Here is a 20,000-nt window from a genome sequence, read left to right on the forward strand (position 1 = left end):
TCCTAAACTATTTAGCAACAAGTAATTTAAAAGCTGCTAAATAAAAATGACCATGAGGAAGCCGTGTTCTTCACTTAATATGAGCATACATATTTCAGCAGCAACTGCTGGTTTGCTGCTTCTACACAAAAGCCCAGCTAAAGGTTTGCAGAGCCTTTCCCTCTCTTTCCCTTTACTTCCTGCATCACTATTTTGATGCACATTGTTCTTGTTGAGGGCTAGAGAAAAGAACCGAAGACCTGAATCTTAATCAGATGCCGAAAAAAAAGCCCAATACAGCAACAACATGCAGAAGTTACACATYATGCTTGTCCCAGCATCATGAACTATGTCCTGGAATACTTAGTTTTATGTTTCAGTGATCAGAAGAATGGTGCATTTACTTGAAAGAGAACCTCTTTGCTTATCAGAATAATCACTGACATTTTAGGTGCCTTTCAGAACAGAGTCAGTGACCAGGGCTTGTTTGTCAGTTCAAAGACCCTGACAGGAAAGTGGCGTTGATTGCTCTCCAAAGCTCTTGCTCGTGAGCAAAGACAGAGCATCCCGGGCAGGTGAGAGTGACAGACACCTGGCTGCATTTCGCTGCCAAAGGGGATGCAGACACCACAGAGCACCAGAAATTCATACAAACAGCCACGACGAGGGAAACCTTTAAAATCACAATGAAAAGCTTAGATGCTGCAAGGTGCATCACACAGACTCTGTTCTGCAAGCAGCGAGCACCTGGGCTAAACGCACTAGGATTCTTCATCGGTTTCAGAATAAAACACATTTAAATGCATTTCTGGATCAGTGATGTGGTGCTACACGCTAAGCAGTGCTATGGTTTGTAAAAAAAAAAAAAAAAGGAAATAAAATGTGACTTAAACTGATGAAACACTTTGAATCATTGCATTAAAACAGATAAATATTGCAAAGCAATGAGGATTATGTTTGAAATATGGAAAAATAGCAATAAATATCAATATCAGTATTTACTGGTGGGGAATATTGTTAAAAGAAAGTTATGTTTCTAATATGTCCTCTGTCAATTCTGTAAGACTATCTGCATAAACACATTCACGGATGTATGGGTTGACAAGAAAAAAAAGCTGTATTCAAGTCTGCATTTGATACCTACAGAATGTGTAACAGCGTCTGATTTTTACTTATGTATGCAAAGTCAGGATAAATTATTTTTCAATTCTTGCTAAAAAGAAATATTCTACCCAATATCTTATCAAACTCCCACGCTGTTTAAGTATTGCTAGCATACTTCAAGACATATCTACAATAACATATATCTGTGTATATATGCTTAAAAGTGTTTTTTTTAAATATTTATATATAATATAAATATGTACATATATATATATAAACACATTTATTTGTAAAATTCTGCACTATCATTTTGGCAAGCAGGGTGACCAGAGTGGAGTGGACAAATGGCCATATGAATGTATGAGTATTTACATATAAATTCTGAAGAAATAAATGTCATGCACCTTCTTTAACAGCTATAATACTCAAAGCCTAACAACAATTCATAGCTTACTGATTTCTGACTTCTGAAGGCATCTTATTTACCTGTTACGTAACTGAAAGCTAAATTTTTTTTTTTTTTTTTTTTTTTTTGAATTTAAAAAACAAGGAGGGATGGTCCTAGATTACTGAAATGGAAGTTCTGGTCAGACAGTAGAATTAAAAAAAAATAATAGAGAGAGCAAAGCATTGGATTGGGTTGCCTTGGATGCTCCACTGTAATGAGATTAGATCCACATCTGTGAAAAATTAGTTAAGTCATCGCTGATTATTTGCTAGGACAAATGGATGAYGAGGTAAAGTTGCTTCCTTCTATTTTTTGTTTAACACCGTGTAACTACTATGTCATTCATGTCCAAATATACTCATCAAAACAGTTGTGTCATATTAAACAAGCACTGCCAAATCATACCTCTTACTGAGCTCAAGACTAACAACATACTGTAATGCACAGGATGTGAAGAGATGCCTGCAGCAGTTACAAAAATAAAATATGGCAATGCTGAATTACTTCAAAGAGCTTTCTGGTAAAGATATAAGTAAACGAGTATAGTTATTTCCAAGGGTCAGCGCCTTTAAAATTGGTGTATCTACTGCTACAAGACAGAATTTATTCTTGTTCCCCATTACTTTCAAAATTAAACTCCCTGTGAGAGGTCCTTCCAATATAGGAGAAGGATTCTGATGAGTCGYGGGGCTGCCAGCTCATCTCCCTGCCTTGCCTTCTCCTTTCTCTCAGCTCACATACCATGAAGTTCCACCGTCTCCATGGCTGCCTCAAGCCTTCACTTTTCGGAATGCCAGAAGGGTTTCCAGCATGCCTTACTGATACAAGATTTTTCTCTATCTTCCCAACACTGGCATACTACAGCTTCCAGGCCTCGTGTTTTCCAGCTGTATACTCCATCCTTAAGGATATCATCATTTATAACATTTAACTGGAACAGCTGACAGGTGCCAGGAGACAGGTAGCAGTTGCTGGACACTTATGGAGGCCTCATGAAGACTGTCTGTAGGCTGCTGGAGAGGGTTTTTGAGGCTTCAAAGGAAAAAGAAAGATAATAGGACTGGCAGCTGAGAGAGAAATATATACCAGGAAGGACTGTATAAARTAACTTCCAAATATTTAGAAATGAAGGCAAATTCCCAAAGCCTACAGTAACTTTCCTAATAGAAGGTGAACTCGTCTTTGAGTCTGGCACAAAATTAGCCTGAGCCTTGGGAAAACCTACTCAGTATAGCAGCTACTAAAATCCTGCTAAAATCATGGCAATGGCAGCAAAACAAGTGTTACATTCAACTTTTAAGCAGCAGAACGCRTGCTGCTTCTGACAAGAAAACCACCAGATCCTATAACTGAGTACATGACTTCTTAATTAAACTGAGTTGAGCTGGTGTCAACAAGGAAAAAAGATGCTTGATATAATATTCTCAATTATGGATAGTATGTTTTCTACAGAGGTTTCAAGTCACATCAGTTTTAGTGTAAGGCAATACTGAACTCKGTAAAACAGCAATGGGAAAGCTGGACAACAAAACATAAATAACTCCAAATAGGTTTAGTAGAAATCCACACGCTCATTCCAGATTTCTAATAGAAAATACTATTTGGGAAAATAAAGAAGTCTGAAGTAAACAATGCCTTTATAACAAMAGGCTTTGATTCCTAAAGAGCATCTGAGTGCTTCCCTTCTCTCAAATCAGACAACTACCAAATTCAGTTTCCCTGTATTTCTTTAAACTAGCTCTGCTTATTTCTCATGTGGATAAATTATTAAAAAAATAAAAAAAAAAAATAAAAAAAAAAAGGAAGAGAAAGCCAAAGGTAACAAAAAGGTGTGTGGAATCTTGAAAGGGGTAGGGATGGCTCCACAATCTCTCCAAGATTCCCATGAAACAAATTTTATAGTTCAGATACGCGTCCTCTGGTACAACCAGACTCTCAAATGTCCTGGTAAAATCAGCTAAGGGAAAGTGCTGTGGGATGTCATGATCAAGAGAGAGAGATAATTTCTCAGACTATTAAGTCAATGTAATGACAGGCACTAAAAAAGGACTCTGCCTTTGGCTTTGTATTGAGGAGGCAGCACACATGAAGTGAGAAAAGCTGACTAGGACGATGTGTTTGGTGTTAGCTTTGTAGCAAAGCATATGGTCTGCAGCAAGTCATGTAATTTTTGAAGATTTTTTAGAGCATTTTTTATTCCATATAGTGGTTAMAATAACCAATCTAAAAGACCGGGCATTTTTTAATATTTTGCTATGTTCCAGTTGGAACTATTTTGTATTGCTACGGTGACTTAGGCACTCAGTAACACTAGGGAGTTTCTTACTAGGATATCCAATAATGTCTTGAAATCCCTTCCAGGCTTTTTCCTATGCAACTATGATGCTATTGATGCAGCAGCTTTCCTGGTGATGTCCTGTACAAGCATAMAAGAATTGCAAAGGTTCTGGAGCTGAGCAGAAGAACAAGTTCCCCCAAAGGAATCTTTGTGACTGAACAGCTTCTGATCTKGAAATTTTTTAAGGCATGGAATAGAGCATGTGTGGTATGAGAACCTATGCTAATTATTTCTTGTAAAGTTTTTTCCCTTGTTAAAGTAATGGAGGTTTTTAAAAGTCTGAAAAAATGTAAAAGTAGTGATTGAAGAACTTTAACCTTCTTCCCAACTAAATGAAGGGACAATTCGATCCAGTTCCAGTGTAACCGCTTATGCTAGACACTCGCAATTTCTGTTTCCATTTATACTTCTTACTCACACCACACTCAATTCTTTCACGCTGCAGACATCCTCAACTGTAAGTATGATTTTGGCAACTATACGTACAATTTTGGTTCAAAATAGAGAGTTTTGTGTATGCTTTGAGAGAAGACATTAAAAGAGCCACAGCTACAGAATTYTTCAAGTTGTAAAAGTCTGAAATTTCATAAATTCAAGTCAATAGGGCACAGAAAATTGTGGCTAAAGTAACTCCTGTATAATTCTAAGTTTTATTGTTTGAAGAATATTTTCAATTTTCACTGCAAAAATCTTGGCTTTCTGAAGACTTCCTTTTTTGTGTGTGTGTTATCATCCAACATTTTATAAAATATTTTCCCAATGTAACCTGTTGAAACACATATTATTTAAAAATCTGTTTCACTCATTTTTAAAGCTGTGAAATTCTTTAGAGTTTYCTAAGAGAAGATTAATTTTCACCAAATACTTTTGGTAAAATATTTTTCATTACTATACAGATGTATTAATTGGTTTGTTTGACTTTCTTTTTCTAGTAGACATAGACTAGTAGTGCCTTGGCAAATGGATGCAGACAAATCCTACAGTATTTTAACACAGTATTTCTGTTCCACATATAACTTTGTTTCTTTCCAATTTAATACATAAAAATATGTTTTTCTTAAGTAGAGGCAAAACGTTTATTGATGTGACTATTAACAGCCATTTCTGGAGATCTTAATCCAAATACTAAGAAAGGGAAGGAAGCATATTAGATGAGTAATTAAATACAAATTCAGTAATGCTACAACTGTTTACAGAATCCATTATTATTCTTCCTTGAGCATCAGGAATCACTTCTCCCCACCCGTCCCCCTGTATTTTTATGAATGAAATGTTGAAGAAGTGCCATTATTTCTAGATGAAGCAAAGCTTGTAAGCAAATCTCCAGCTTCAAGCAAGAACGAGAGGAAGGTTCTATTGCTGCACCCTCCTGTCATGCAGCTGTGGGCATGTCACCTCCTTGCACTGAGAGGGGACAGAGCAACAACATCCTGTTGGAAAAAAACCTGGAAATTTCATGCTTGGAAAAGCACTGCTGCAAGGGGACTTTGCTCGACGTTCTTTTCCAACATGTTACTTTTGAGTGACAACCCTTCCAACCTGGGTTGTCTGTGGAGGAAAAAACAGAAAACCTGCAGCCTTCACTCAATTGCAGTGTTGGGGTAAAGCAAGTAACTTCAAGACAGATTTCTCTTTATCTTACTCCCGACAAGGAGATCACACTTACTATGGTGAAGCCCGGAGCTGCACTGGGCTGACAGGAAAGGGAAAGCAATAGGTCTAGCTGGCAGCCTGGCAGGCACATCTGCAGACTCCAAAAGCAGATTTGAGGTGCATGCACTAGAACAAGTGACGACTGACTCATGATCAGTGGTCGCCTGGTTTCTCGTGTGTGTCAAGTCAGATGAGAGCAAGAATGAGTGTGGGTAAATCTATCGCTGTCTTTAAAACCTGCAAAACTAGAGAGTTGATTTCCTATTTATTACCTTACATCCCATTCCTATTTCCTATATCCTATTCCTATTACATCCTATTTCCCATTTATGACATTATATTATTACATCATATTATGTATTGTTTCAATGTTTCTATAAACACTGAAATGTTTATATTTATATTATACAATACATATTTATATACGTACTTACAATATATATATTTAATACACTGTATTTGTATTATACAAAGAACCAGTGTTCTTTGTATTGTAGACACATTCCCAATTATTCCTGCCATAACAAAGAAGACATTTTCTTGCTTGATTGATACTTTGAATGCTATTATTCATCAATACCCTTGAAGAAGGTATTAACAACACAATCCTGCCCAAGCACACCAAAGCACAAACTGGTTAACTTAAGCCAGAGACAGCTGGAACTTGCAGTTCCTATTCTAAGCACAACTCAATATGGACTTTGAATTTAAAATTCAAAATGGCACAYCTAAATGGAAAGTAAATCAGGCTGACCTTTTAGAATATTTTCACCCTTACAATAAGCAATCATTTTGGCCTGGAAAAAATACTGAAAATGTAAAAATAAAAACTAAATATATACCTGTAGTCGCTCTCTTGTTTTTATCGGTGTACAAATATAGACAGCAATTTTCACATAGTAAAGAAATTTAGTAATTGACAGATTTGCTGATGCCCTCATGGAAAAAAATCTTTCATTTTCCTTTAAGCAAAACAAAAAYAAAAACAAATCCTCTCTCTCTCTCATTAAAAAAAAAATCATTGATAAAAACTTTTATTTCTAAAATTATTATATTGATACATTATTACATAAATGACTAAGTCTTCATGAATGTTTTCTAACCTGACAAGAAAATGTCAAGGCAATATATAGGCATTGATGTATTTTCAGCTGCAAAACTGTCATATGAAATCTTTGAACAATAGATAAAGGAAAGATCTTACCAGAAAACTGACATATTAGCAATATATTTTCTTTAAATTTCAAATGAGGCACAATTAGCCCTTCTTAAGGGATCTGATTTTTTTGGAATCGAGTTCTGATTAAGAASATGACCTCAATTTTTTGATTCTAGTAACTGTTACTAAAATTCTCAGCCTTGACATTGTCTTGCTCCCTTTGGTGCCTAAACAAATGTATTTTTTTCTGTGATATAACCACAAAAAGTAGAAACTTGACTAGAAATTAGCTTAGGGCACAGGCCTCTAAAGTCTTTCAAATTCTCAACTGCATGTAGTTCAAACGTCAAAAGTTAACATGTTAAACAAATAGAGGGATTAGGCAGAAAGAGCACAGGAATTTTTTTAAGATAAAAATTGAAAGGAAAGTGACTAAGTACAAGAGATTTGAAGGTCTGAATACTTTCTGGTTGCTGAAGAAACATCCAAAAAGAGCAAGCCAGAGAACAACACAGCACATGAAAAAAAGGCTGTGAATTGGAATTGCTCAAAAATATCTATTGGTTAAGAAGTTTTAAGAAATTATTCTTTTATACAGAAACTTAACAGCAACAACTAAATGTCTCAGTACTGTTTGGAATAGAGCAGGTAAATGTTCCCTGTGCAAAAATCGGAAAGATATTCAGGGATCCAGGAAGAAAATGTGGATTGTATTATGTATATTTTCACCACACTGTATATAGGCTACATAAGATTTTTTTTTCTATTTCTGCTGAAAACCTTTACMTCTGTAAAGAATCTGCTATCTTGGGAAGCATATAGCTAATCACACAGATAGCGCGGGACAACAATGCTAAAAATAATTTCCTTTTACTAACATTTCCAGYACACTTCTTTCACATTTCATAATCTAATCATCAACATTTTTCCACTCCGGCACCTAAAAATTTTGTTCTAATACAGCAGCAAGGTATTAAATAGCACTGCACTCACTTCCCTGGAACAATTCTTTCTAAAAATGTTAATTCAAGGGTTTGTTTGATGGGTGTATTTAAAAACATTCCATGTTACATTACCAATACGCTTTATCTTTCCATGTTAAGTTTATTGCAGCATTGTTTTCTGTTTTATTTTGTCCATGTTTAAGTTATAGGGATTGAAGTGATGACTAGCTGTGCCTGCTAGGACTACTCTGGGGAACATCCAGCCCTTCAGTCTGCGTTTTGCTGAATAGCTGATGACAACATTTAACAAGTAGAACTGTACGTCACACTCAGTAGGGACAAAGGGGTCAAACTGACCTGTGTAAGGCTCCCTGCACTGAGCCCTGGCTGACATTTCTTGCCTTAGTTGAGTCTTATACTCACTGCATAATTTTCTTCAAGGCCAGGGTTCATTCAGTCTTAAAAGTAACAGTGGTTGAAGATATTTAGCTATGACAGCTGTTCCACATTACAAAGTAAATGGACTTGGACAATCTAGCGAGAAATAGCATACTTGAAAAAAATCAACTTTTTACCTTTTTTCAGATTTATTGTAAGAATCATAGAAAATAGGGCTGGGAGGGATGTCAAGAGGTTAGGTAGCCTCTGCACCTTCATTCTCTTTCTCCTTCCCTAAGATAGGATCATTTATACCTAAGCCGCTCCTGACAGAAGCTTCTCTAATTTGTTCTTAGAAGCCTCCAGTAACAGAGGTCCCAAAGTCTAAGTATCTATTACAGATCTTCATTATTTTCCAATCAGAAAGTTTTTCTCCTTTTTTTTTTTCCCCCAGTGTCTATAACTCCTCCTTGCTGAAGTATTAATCAATAATTTCTTGCCCCATTCCCAATAGACAAGTTCATTCCCATCTTCTCTGCACCAGCATTCTGAAGACAACAGCCTTCATCTTTTACCCTCAGTTTCTTTCTTCTCAACTAAAAAATCTCATATTTTTGGTCCTTAGTTTTCAGAAGAGGCCCTTCTCTCATATATTTCTGCCATACCGTGCAAAGCTATGGGAAAGAGAACAGTTTACCACTATAAGATGACAATTGCCCATTGACCCCATCTTCTGTTGAAGGATGATACAAGTAAGCTACAAAATGGAAGCTCCCTTCTACCATTTTTGAAGCATGTCTAAGACGTTCTCCAGTTGAAGGCTTATTAAAAGAACTAGCTGAAGTCAAAGATTGCTTTTACATACACCTTTCCTGTTTGGGCATCCAAATATGCTTTCAAAACCATGCACCTTTGGAAACACATATCCTATTAGTGATCTACTACAAATCCTAGTGTCTCTTCTTAAGAATGACTGCTTATTCAGTCATCACAAACTCATACACAAGCTCTGTGTGTGTGTGTGTGTGTGTGTGTGTGTGTGAGAAAGAGAGAGAGAGAGTGTATGGGTGAAGTGTTTTTTTGTTTTACTTTTGTACAGCATTAACCACAATAAGTTCCCCAGTCCATCCTCTAATACTGTGCTATGCCAATAAACCACAAAAAAATTGCTGATTTTTTCTCATTAACAGAGAGCTAGAAGATTTTTTTTTTTCCTCAAAAAAAAAAGGCATACGAAGAAACATATTATATGCTTGGAATATTGAAAAGAAAAAAACCAACAAAAAAAGCACTTTAAGTAGTGTTATGGAATGACTGCTAGAAACGTGAGAAGAATGGACAGTCTACCGTATCAGAAACAGCTTGTTCAGCTATAAAAATGAAGACTGAAATTTTCCACATTTGGGAAATAAACAGGAAGAATGAAAAATGGTAATATGACTTCTAATTATCAGAAGAATTAAGTTCTGCAAAGGCTTTCAAATCTCAGCAAGATTATTTAAGTAAGGAACAGCAAGTAAGTAGGAAACAGTGGACCATATGAGCCCTAATTCCTGCATTCTGAGAAGAAAGCGAAGATTAAAACTCAGAGAACATTTTTCAACTATGATCTCTGATAATGCCATGCTTACAAGGAATAAAGACTGAGATGAAATGGGTAAAGAAACAAGGACTAAGTTGGGGGAAGCCCCTAATTACCACGAGTACTATTATCACAATGAAATACTGCATCAGAGAAACATTTCTCCTTAAACATATCCATTAAAAGTTTATTCAAGTTGTTGGAAATGATTCTTGAGAGCTCATGATCATGCAAAAGCTCTGCAATGTCATCAATAATGGGTATGAGGCATCTTCGTTAACCTGGGTAAAGGAGGGGCTCTGCTTGATTTGTTTGGTCTAATTAAAGAAATACATTTAATATAATTACTCAGTTGGAGAAAACCATTAGAAAACCAGAGCAGTACTGCAGCAATAACCCTAACAGAGACTACATCAGGGCATGTACTACATGCAGACCTTGTCAGCACTGTTTTAAATTGCAGAGTGCTGTTAGATGCCAAGAGAACATTTCACTAACTGTACTTTGCCAGACGATCGAGAACAGTGCTTTTGTATATAGTCTTCACTATGTATATTCATACCTTCAGTCATCTTGAGATTTGATTATCTTAATGTGCTCTACACATGCAATTTCTCATTGAGATGAAGCCTTTCTATAAACTCATTAAAAGGCTAAAAATTTTCATGTCTAATTTTCCTTTAAAATTTGTGAAGTGATTTCAACCAATTCTAAAGACTAAGCAATAGAATTACCCTTTCCCAACATAATGATTTTTCAGTGACTCTCTCTTTATGGATCAATATTTAAACTGATATTAAATTACTAGCATAAAGTGTACCAAAAGGATACTATCGTAAATCTTTATTTGATTATTTACATAATATATAAATCTATAGACACATTATAGACACATTTTGGACTCATGTACCTCCCCGAAAATATTATCTGGAGAGAAAGAGCCTGCTTTAAAAGACTTTTTATAATGTTACAYTTCCTCTAAATCCAAAGACAATCATGAAAGGTTGATAATGCTTTTAAGTATATAAGCAGTTTTAGAAATATATARGTAGTTTTAGAAATATATGGTTAATAACACTGCTATCATCTCAGTTTCAGTGTTATACAAAGACAGGAGTCTCAAACCAGATGTATAAGTACCCAAACACATTGCAGAGAAAATTTAGGTGCATAATTTCAAACACATTTTAAATATCTGTAAAACTCCTGAGGATGCTGGATTCTCTTATCCAGACCCTATAAGTGATGAGCATAAATACCTTGCTCATACACTGAGAATTTGTAACAGCAGTGCCACAAAGTTTGCAGCAAAGCAGCTTCCAAAAAGATTCTGTGAAACCCCACAGGTGCCCACCAGCATCTACAAGCCATGCTGTGGGATCTGACATGTTTCAGCTGAAAGCAGCTGAAGACACCGTATCTCTGGAGTGATCTTTTTGCCAAGAGCTTTGGGAATGAACTGCAAAAGTGCAACAGTTGTGGCTGGAAAGATGCGAAGAAATAGCAACTACTGATCGAAAGTAAGCACATGTAACATTCAAGAAGCTAAAAAGGAAATGATAAAGGACTGAATGAAACTCTGCCTTGAAAGATAAGAAAATTGATTATCAGAAGCAAAATATAGAGAACAAATGAACTTAAAATTAATGCAATATATATAAAAAGAAGAATATATAATTTTAGTGCAAAACTTTGTCAACAGCAATGGCAAAATGCATTATTAATCACTGCATACTTTTGTATTAGTGTCCATATATGACTGGCAGTGAGGAGGCAGTCGCAACTCAAAGTTTACTGTATCACGATCCATAAAAGTAGTAAAGACATCAAAAATGTAATGGTAAGAAAATAATATGATAAAACACTGAATTACTGGATATGCCTGTCCCTTTCAGATCCTTTGCAGAGTCAAGCAAAGTCAAAATTATTTAACTGCTTATTCTCTCAAYGGAGTTTCATTCTACTGGAATACACTCAGACAAAAGATTCTATGATTCTTAGCTCTTGCTCTTTTAATATAAAAATAAAAATCAACTATTGTCATAAAGCCTCTTTGCCCATTATCTTTTCTCCTTATGTTAGGTTTATGAATAAAAATGTGTGAAACAAAATTTCCAACAGGCATTAAAATACCAGGTGATCAGGTGAAACATTTTTGATGAAAAAGGATACCCAGAAATACTGCATGTGYTATAACTTTGTCAGCTCAATTACACGTTTCTCACCTGTTTAATAATGTTTGTTGCAGCCCTGTTAATTGATGTGTTTTCAGAGTTTATTTTCTTATACTCTATGTCAAGCCTTGTACAATGAATGGCTTGGATCATTGCAATCTCCTAGAAATGAACAAGCCTCCAAGGTAAATGCAAAGAGATCATGAAATGGGACAATGATATGATAACCAAAAAAAAAAAAAAAAGAGAAGAAGAAAGAAAAAAAAAAGAAAAAAAGAGGAAAGACAGGGGATTGGAACATTATGAAGTTAAAGAAACAAGGGAATGAAAGGGATTAAAACTGGAATGAGAGGTAACCTACTGTAAGTGGTGTGAAAGCTTAACAGTGGGGGACTGGAATAATCAGATATGGGAACGACCTGACAATGGAATGCTTTCAAACTGAAGCACCTCAAAAGTAAATGATCTTAGAGCAGAATAATCAGAGTTGCCTCTGGGAATAAAATTTAAAGATAAAAAAGTTTGAAAAAAATAACAAGTTTGATGATTATGCAGATAGAAGTGCAAAGAGAAATGATCCAGTCAGGGCAGGAGTGGGAAAGGTAAAGAAGCAGGGTTGGGAACGACAGCAGAATACAAAGGCAAAGGGACTGAAACCACACATGGTTGGAACTCGTCCTTTCACAGACAGAACTGAAGACGAAGGACTACAGAGGAAATGTTCTCTTTTTTTTTCTCCTAATTTATCTCAGATTCGCTCTTATAATTGTTCATTTGGGCAAAATTTTTTCTTCCTTACAACAACCTGACACAACCTTTTTTAGAAACAGCTTTAAGCATCTTAGGATATACATATATTTCTTGATATGTGGCTTCAAACAATTCTAGTCTTCAAAAGAGAATACAACACTAAAGCAACCCTAAACACAGAACACTGAGAGTCATATATGTGGCTGATTATATGAAAAAAAAGTGATTTCCAAGAATTACTTCTGTTCTTTATTGTACTTAAAAATATATTTAATAATTAAAATTCTAGAAAATAGTATGAAATTAATTATTCCCTAGGACTCTGAATTTGATGTTAAAAAATATAATATTTTAACATATCAATTGGGACAACATTCTTCCTGTTGTCATCAGTATGCATTCTCATAAAGTATGAACATGGGGAGCACATGATGACACTGTCATTCCACAAAACCTCACCAGTAGGAGATTTAACTTCCTTATGTCTCATGTTAACTTCTCCTACTCCTTACTAAATAAGCAGCTGTGAGTTTTAATACATGTTTTAATAGAGTTTTAATCCATGTTCCCTATGTGAGAATACAGTTCTCAGAGTTTTTCTAATGACTATTTTCTTTTTCTTTCCTAAACTGCTATGGACAGCTTTGCAGTTTAAATTTTTACCTTTTCTCTCCTAATTTATATAGTTAAGTAAAATGGAATTTCAAATGATGAATTTGCCAAAATATGAACACATGCAAAACAGATGCAATAAGTGTTCTGGTAGCAAGCCACAACGGTCCATGCCTGTTGCAAGAATCATTGCAGAGCGATCAATATAATATAAAAATATAGACAGAAAAGTAGTTGAATTTAATCTTTAGCCCTGTTATTTCCTTTTGCTGGGAGTACCACTGAACACACAACTGGAGGTACAGGAAAAATAACAGCACTGAGTTGACTTTATAATGATGCCTGGCTTTCATTTACAAATCCACACTTACTGGCTCTAAAAGGACAGACTTCCAAATTCCTTCAAAACTCCCCAGGAGTATATGAGTCCTGGAATCCTAGTTAAAAAGTTGTGCAGTGCTAGTGCATGCACTACCATTATTGACCTTGAATACTGGACAAATATCTTGTCCAATGATATCACTGTGTCATAAACTATGGAAGTTTTACACTTTTTCTTTACACTTTTTCTAGATTCCCATGTCCATCAGGTTTAACTGCAATTGTTTGGTGGTATCACTTTTTTTCTTTTAATTTACAAATCCATTTATACCATAAAGACATGCACCTTTTCTTTTTGTGATTTAAACCAGTGATTTTTTACCTTGCTGTTGGTTACCATGGCTCTGCCATGGCTTTTTATACTATAACTATACACTTGAATGTGATCTTTCTTTTTTTTTTTTTAATTTCCTAGTAGGCAATCTTGTGATGATAAGAATTTGTTCTTGCCTCCTTTTTCTTTCCCCTCTTTTCATTCATTCATTCATTCATTCATTCATTCATTCATTCATTCATTCATTCATAACATTTGATTCCATGGTACCTGCATCACTATGAGACTAATGGGACTTTGCTCTGGCCAGTCAACTTGGTTAGCAAAAAAAACTTGAAAAATTCTCCTTTTTTTGTTAATGAGGGAATCAGTAGTCACTGCTTGACATTAGAATAAAGCAAGGAGAGTAGTATTTTTTGTATCAATATGTTGTTCTACTTACTTTCAAGAACAGTAGAGATGACAGACTAATAACTTTCATAAAAGATTAGCGGCATCTAGTTTTGCACAAATAGTTATATTTCAATACATAGAATGACATAATCCTCTGTTGTCTGTGCTGCTATTAATCTGAATCCTGTAGCTTTTCAGGCAAAACTCAGTAATTTTGGAGAAGAATTCCAAATTCAAAAAAGGAAACAGTCTTAAGTGTGGACCTAAATGAAAAGATAATTGTTTGACACATTAAAGGAAACTGGAAATTTGGACAGGACATATGAACATGTGCCCACAGTGACAGAGAACATATGCCTACTATGAGTAATGTATTTTCTTAGTAAAGATTTATGTCAGGGGAGCTAAACCTAATAGGAACTGGATTTGAAGACTAAACGAAGGCAGAACTTGGATTTACTGCTGTTGAAATAGAGSAAGTATACCTAGGATTAGGGATCCTACTAGTGGAATGCTACAAGACCATGGATTTATCATCTTTCATCAAACTGGAAACGCAACCTGGGAAGGCAGCAGAAAATTTCAGATGCCATGTGTAATTATCAGCATTTTAAATTTCTTAATTGCCAGGCCATGATCATACTGATTATCTAAAACTTAACCTCAGTATTTTCCACAGAGACCACTATGTATCCTCTACATCTAAGAAATGAAGTAGATTATACATTGGTCCCCAAGCAGAACTGTTTTTAAAGTGCCACTGCCACAAATACACTGTCTGGGATTTGCTGCACTTAATATCCATTTTAATGTTAGGTATTTAAAATTACATATACCTATCGTATCTTTCTAGTTAACGAAGAGAGACAATTTCCTAAGCAGGCTAACTCACCCACTTACATTAGACAACCTGTCTACAGATTGGATAAGCTGATCAGTAGAACTGCTGTCATTACATTGATTCGGAAAACCACGTGTGAAGAACCAGGTTCAAATCCACGGGTGGAATAACTTCCCCATTTTCTGACACTCAATAGGAAGTATTGCAGCAAAGGAAATTTCTTTGCTAATGTTCTTATGCTCAAAACAAAGAAATATTGACTACTGAACACGTACCTGCAATTTTTTTAAGATGACAAATATACGCTACTAAAAATATTAATATGAATGTACCATCACCATATATTTATCTGATAAAACTATATACCATACAATGCTAACAAAGTGTGCTGAGATGTTTGGTCACTGAAACTTTTTCCTATTTTCCTGCTGATGGTCTAATAGCAAACATATATACTGCAGTAAGCTTGGTCTAGAACCCGAATCCAGTCCCTTGCTGATGGAAGGCTCTGCTCTCTGCATTGTACCCATCCTCTTCCCTCTTCCTCTCCAACTTTGCCTCTGACATTGCTGTCTGCTTTGCAGCTTCAGGATGATAGGCAGAATGTAATTGCTCTGCATATTCATGGTATGGTGGCTAGTACACTTTCCTYGGATACAGCAGATGCAAATCCTTGAAGATTAATAGAGCCACCCACTCCATAGGCAAGTGCTCTAATTATCACCATGAACGCTCGTCTTCGTAGGTGAACCTTCCGTGGGAGACGCAGGTAACTGGATGGTGGTGGCAGTAAAAGAGAAATTATTTCTAGTCTACCAAATATTCTGTGTTAAAAAAGAACAGGATTGTGTAATCTGTATCAGAAATGTGAAAGTTAGCATCTATTTCTCYTCATTCTTTTCTGCATTTACTTCACATGTGTCTGGCTTTCCACATGCTGCTCTTTTCTACTTGTTTTTTTAGAATAATGCCTTTGCACTAATCAAAACCAAATGCACTAGTATGGATGTGGAAGCAAGGAAACAGTCCCTTTTTCCCCCTGGTTCTCTGCCTCCTGCACAAGCCTCTCACTTCACCGACTTTCCACACTCCCTTGCAGACTGCATTCCCTTTGCCACGCTCTCTGTGCCCTCAGCAAGCGAAAGGCAACAGCAGCCCAAGCGCACAGATCTCCAGTCCTAATCTTAAACACAGCTCTTCCTGACAGCTCGTGGTCTGATGGCAGCCCCTCAATCTGACACTGCTTTAGGTGYAGAGTCTGCAAGAGGGAGCCCCTTTCTCCAGCGGCATCTCAGCCCATTTGCATGGGCTGAGATGATAGACTGGTTGCTCCAGTCTATCAAGTGCTAAGCAAGGTGCAGCCATAAGGATCTAAAGAGCCACCACTGCAAGTCCTAAAATTGCTATTTTTTGCCAAAAGCCTAGCTACTTGCAAATGCTATAAATGAGAGAGGAAGACTGAACACTGCCTTGAGATGTGACTCAAGTCATTTGCCTTTTTTATAGACAAGAACTGCTGCAATATGCAATTCTTAGCCTTAAACATAATTATACAATGCAGCCATATCTACATAATCATATGCACAGATATCTCAGTTTATCCAGCAGTATGTCAGACAGTACACAGTATATGTAAACATATCTGCCAAACAGTTACAAAACAACTTTAATAGCAAGTGTCATTCTTTTCTGTAAAGTAGCTGTTTTTAACACACATGATCTAACTCTTGTTTGCTCTTTAAAGTTTTATTGTCTTGGCATTTTATACAGGAAGAGAGCATTAGCATACTCAGGAGAACTGCTAAAAGTAAAAGGCCTCAAGCTACCCACTGCATGGTTGATAGCATAAAGCACGGGATATAAAAACTTTTGTCTGATTGCTCACTTTACTTGTTTTAGAGTAGTGTTACTCTCAAGAGCATATATTCATGTTCTTTCTACTTCAAGTTTTATTACTTCTTTTGTATTATTTAATACGTCTAAAGACACTTCCAAAAGACAAATTTTTCCATTTTGAAAAAGTAATGGTTTGGAACCTGATAAAATACATTAATGTTCCCAGTATGTTATTTTCAAAGGCAAGCGGAATAAATGTGTAATAAAACAATTAAATGAAGGACAATAAACATTTCTGTATAATCAGAAATAGTTGAACATGCCAAACAAATGAGAAACTCGGCAAAAAATCTCTCCAAAAAAAGGAGATATCAAAATGGATTTGTCAGACACCAGAAGATAAGTTAAAAGTGTTTGCTTTCATTTGCTATTACTCCTAAATATCCCACTCTAGAGTTAAAAAGAACATTAAAAATGTGAAAGAGAAAGGGGAATAAAAAAGGCAGATTGGTTCAGCTATTTGAAATACAGAAAAGAAAAAAGAGAATGCAGTTGTATATATAATTAAAAATCATCTTACAGTAAACGTAAATCTAAGCCTACTTAGATATCGCACTCCTAATTATTATATAAATAACCTGGGAAACAATACCTCCAAGATACATGTTTTACTGTTTAGTAAACAAGAAACTGCCACGTTTGACACCACTGATTAAGGCCAGGCATTTCTAAAGCTTCAGACACATTTCTGAAATCCACAATACATCAATTTTTAATACTTCCACTCTCTCAGCTCCATTAAAAAGATGGTAGGGGAAAGATTTTAGAGTAATTAATGATATAGTTAGCTGCTAAATATTAATAGGAATCGTAGTCTTGCATAAAATATAACATATAAACCTTGCCAATACAGACGCACCAGTAATTAAAGTTGAATACGTAATTACACTGATTTATAAGACAGGCAAAAAGTTACACTTTACTGGCTTCTATGCAAACTGTGGGCAACAGTTAAACTTTGCATTTTACGGTTTATATAAATGGGCAATATCTCCACTGCAGTTCATAAACGGTTTAGAGACTCATAGTTAAAATTGCAACTAATTCCAATGTGAACCTTCTGCCTACATCTTACAAACCAAGCTGTGGAAATGATGGAAATGACCACACAGACAGCAAGGAAACCCCCTGTGCTTGCAAGCAAGTTGAGAAGATTAAAAAAAAAAAAAAAAAAAAAAAAAAAAAAAAGAGAGAGAGAGGGAGGGAGAGAGAAAAGATAGACTTATACCAAAGGACCTTGAAGGATGGTAACTATTCAGTAAGTAAAGAAGCAGGCATCGTCTATTTGAATGTCTGGTTTCCAACATACCATTCCAGATGTTTCACTTACCTATGTTTCAAAGCAGTTTTGAATAATATTTTGTCTTAGAGAAAAAGCTTTTTTTTTTTTTTTGCTTTAAAATATGCAAACTGCACTTACATGTGAGGCTGAGGAGAGCAGCCCGGACTGCTGTTTCCATTACTGTCAATGTGATCCAGCGAACCATTGAGATCTTCATGGACTGCCTGCAGTAAGCCACTGGATGCGTTATTTATCAGTCCTGGGTTACTAAGCAATGGTAAACTACTCTCTGCCAGGGCAGCCTAGCAAAAGGAAAAGTAAAAACAAAGTTCTCAGTCCATGCACATGCTGACCACTTCTATACGTTCATACATASGAATGTACATGCACAGAGCTGCTCATATTGCATAGCTGAAAAAGGTGGTCAGAGATTTTTCTAACTTTTCCAGTGATTTTCTTGTTCAGAATATGAGCATCTTTCTTCCGAGTTTTAGTTTCTCTTACCTGACTTTCATTATTTTCCATTACAAACTAAGCTACAATATTCATAGCACTTTCTAGTTTTACATCATTTCTTGACTTTGAATTACATTTAACCCCGATGCCCTTCCACACAATGTATGGCTCCTTTATAATGCAGGCAGCTGCTATACTTTAAAAAATGACCAGAACTTAACTCAAAATAAAAAAAGTCCTGACATTTGCCTCTTCTGCATAAAAATTATATATTATAATTAAACTTTAAAGTTTTTGCCATGAGCACCATGTTCCCCAACACTATGATGTGAAATCATTTATGACAGCTTGGATAAATATTAATGCATATCCACATGCATTTGCAAAAGCTTCTATCAATCTAACGTCTGCAGCACAACTGAGTGTTCCAGATTTTGCCACAGGGTGTCCTTCTTGCTTCTTCACATCAAAAGTAGCATGAATAAGAACTAGTACTTGCAGTGCTAGGTAATACAACTCACTTGGATGATAAACTCAACTATTAAGAGTGACCATAATGTCCACATAAACATAAATACAGGTAACTGTATAACCATAATAGCACAGGAATTAAACATGCCACATATAAGAACATAATAAATATATGCACAGAAAGAGTAATTTAGTATATWTTTTTTTTTACCTGCAAGCTTGCATTAAGAGCTGCTCCATAGCCTAAGCTGGTGGGTATGTTTTTCACTAACGTTGGGCTTCTGAAAATAAATGATTTTTCAAAGTTTAAAAAGCAGGTAGAAATTCCTGTCTGGCTCATTGGATTAATACATTTTTTTTTTGTTTTTGTTTTTGTTTTTGTTTTTGTTTTTGTTTTTGTTTTTGTTTTTGTTGTCAGCTCAGAAAACCAAAGATTTAAAAGGAAAAATGAAATGAAGTGAAGGATGAAGAGGTTCAATCCACAGAAAAACAGTGATTTACTTGTATCACCAAAACAAACTCTTTGTAATCTGACCCATGTGGAATCTTGCTCTGCAGAGCAGCCAAGTCGTGCCCTGGAAGGCTCTAACCTTCCTCTAAGAATCTGAGGGAGATGCCTTCAAACTTTGGAGACCGTCTCCCTCAGCTATGGCTGCTGGGTCACTTGTTTTCTTGAGTCTTGAACCAACACTGATACAAATACGATTCTATTATATGCAATTACTCTAAGGTACTGAATAATAAGATGTTACTCTTTGCTGCCAAGAAACTATGACCAAACATCATCATAGAAATGAATAACTGGAAATGAATCAATTAGTTTCCAGCAAATTAAACGGAGTGTATTTTAAATAGTCTAGAAATACTATATCACATGGAATTACA

General features: G+C 35.7%; 1 protein-coding gene across 1 annotated transcript in view; it reads right to left on the bottom strand.

Moving 5' to 3' along the window:
* Positions 1-20,000, bottom strand: part of FOXP2 (forkhead box P2) — a 189,644-nt gene that overhangs the window by 5,727 nt on the left and 163,917 nt on the right. Inside the window, exons 16-17 of the mRNA XM_026033219.1 lie at positions 19,327-19,396; positions 18,327-18,490 (exon numbers count right to left, since the gene is read on the bottom strand). Of these exons, the coding sequence (XP_025889004.1) occupies positions 18,327-18,490; positions 19,327-19,396 (234 nt within the window). The remainder of the gene's footprint in view (positions 1-18,326; positions 18,491-19,326; positions 19,397-20,000) is intronic.

Source organism: Nothoprocta perdicaria, unplaced genomic scaffold, assembly GCF_003342845.1.
Source record: "Nothoprocta perdicaria isolate Ctin4 unplaced genomic scaffold, notPer1 scaffold_125, whole genome shotgun sequence".
Classification (NCBI taxonomy): domain Eukaryota; kingdom Metazoa; phylum Chordata; class Aves; order Tinamiformes; family Tinamidae; genus Nothoprocta; species Nothoprocta perdicaria.